Below are 1,703 nucleotides of genomic sequence, written 5' to 3'. Positions count from 1 at the left end.
CAACTAAAAGGTTCTCTACGTATCACAGACATCATCATTTCCCCCTAGAATTGAAGTTCTGCAACAATTTTTAATCAATTATCTCCTTCTATTTATGTGCTCGCAGCATTCTCTTATATTTACACAATGTATTTGTTTTAGGCCTTTGTTTACTTGTCATGAAAGGGGAAAGAAAAGGAAGTGTTTAACTTTTAGATCTGTTCATACAGTTTCTTAACAACAATTCAATGCTGCTAATTTATCAGGGCCAACATGAAAGGGAAATCAAATCCCAACTTACTCCATTGTTGTGTTTCTCTTTGAACTGGTCAATAAATGATAAATCACAATACTCCTTTTGCATTGTTACTACCTTTTAGCAAATAATTATATGGACAGAAATTTTAGTATATACTGTTATTCATACTTCTAAAGTAAGCAAGCACTAAAACGCACCAATCAAATTGTTTCTCATTCCACTTCCTAATAGGTACGTAATTGCTAGAAACGGTATCAATTCCAAAATCTCTCCCTTTCTAAATTACATCACATTACAATTTAGTAAAACATGCCCTTAATCTATGAACATTTTTCCTCTTTGTAAATGCTTGTTAAACAAACATTTAAATTGACATACTCCTTTAAAAACTTGAACAACTTTAAATAATAATAACACCAGGATAAATTAACAGTACCTTGTAATTGGCACTCTGTTGCATGTATTGTCTCTCCTTAGCAGCCATAACAGCCAAGTTCGTCTTCCAATTCTCCATCTGCACCTCACAGGGAGCTACATCTTCCTCTAATTGCGCAAGCGTTCTATTGAAAACAATTTACAAAGAGGACCGAGCAAATGTTAGCATTTCTTGAAAGAAATTTACTAGCATAATAACACGTACACTTTCAAATCCAAGAGAAAACACTTTTTACCTCTTCAAATACGTTAATCTTGCAATAGCTTTTCGCGTGTAATCCAACAAAACCTTGGACTCTTTCTGCACCTTGGCCCTCTTCTCCTCCACACTAGCCTTCCTCAAGGAAATATCTCCCATTGCAACTAGAAAACTAGATCCAAACAAATCACAACAAAGACAGAACAAGATTCACCAAAGGAAATAGCCAAACAACATTATCGAAATCCTCACCTGCTTAGCTCTGTATCTCTGATGTTCAGTAAATTCGCCACATTCGCCAAGACCTGAACCGATCCAACAACATTCGAGGCTAAACTCTCCTGTGCAAGCCCTACATTCTCCAAAATCTCCCTAATTCGCGCCGCTGCAAACAACAAAAAACTGCCCTACTTTAACCTATTTTTCCCAAAATCGACGAAAGTTCAAAGTGGGATTTTGGGTCTATACGGATGTAAAATGACAAAGAAACCTTGAGAGCGGTATTCGGAGGCTTTGAGGCGGAAATCGGAGGCAAGGATCTTGGAAGCTTGGGTTTTGGCTTGGGAGAGAGTGGCAAGGTTGTGTAAATAAGCCACGGATCGAGGGGTGTATTCGAATTGCGGCACTTCCTTCCCGGCTTGACCGAACTCGTGCACTAGCCACTGCTTCACCTCTCCAATCCGAGAAGCCTCGGACCCCCCTCCAGTGCCACTGCCGCCACCAGCACCGCCGCTCTTGGCGGCTTCGGTTACGGAGGAATCGCTCATTGCTCTTGCACAGTGGCAATTAAATGACGTCCCTTTTAAACGGATTTTTTAAGTCAATAGGCCC

At 39.8% G+C, this 1,703-nt stretch overlaps 1 protein-coding gene across 1 annotated transcript; it reads right to left on the bottom strand.

Annotated features, from left to right (window-relative positions):
* Window positions 1-669: 669 nt before the first annotated feature.
* On the bottom strand, window positions 670-1,691 carry LOC112095224 (AUGMIN subunit 1-like; the record flags this gene model as incomplete). The annotated part of the gene is made up of 4 exons (XM_024176900.1): window positions 1,363-1,691; window positions 1,125-1,257; window positions 910-1,044; window positions 670-798 (listed from the first exon to the last, which is right to left on the bottom strand). Coding segments are annotated over exons 1-4 (674 nt in total), but the record flags the coding sequence as incomplete, so codon positions are not given.
* Between the last annotated feature and the right edge of the window lie 12 nt (window positions 1,692-1,703).

Source organism: Morus notabilis, unplaced genomic scaffold, assembly GCF_000414095.1.
Source record: "Morus notabilis unplaced genomic scaffold, ASM41409v2 C11433461, whole genome shotgun sequence".
Taxonomy (NCBI): domain Eukaryota; kingdom Viridiplantae; phylum Streptophyta; class Magnoliopsida; order Rosales; family Moraceae; genus Morus; species Morus notabilis.
Note: the sequence above shows the minus strand (reverse complement) of the source record. Positions and strands in the feature narration are given on the sequence as shown.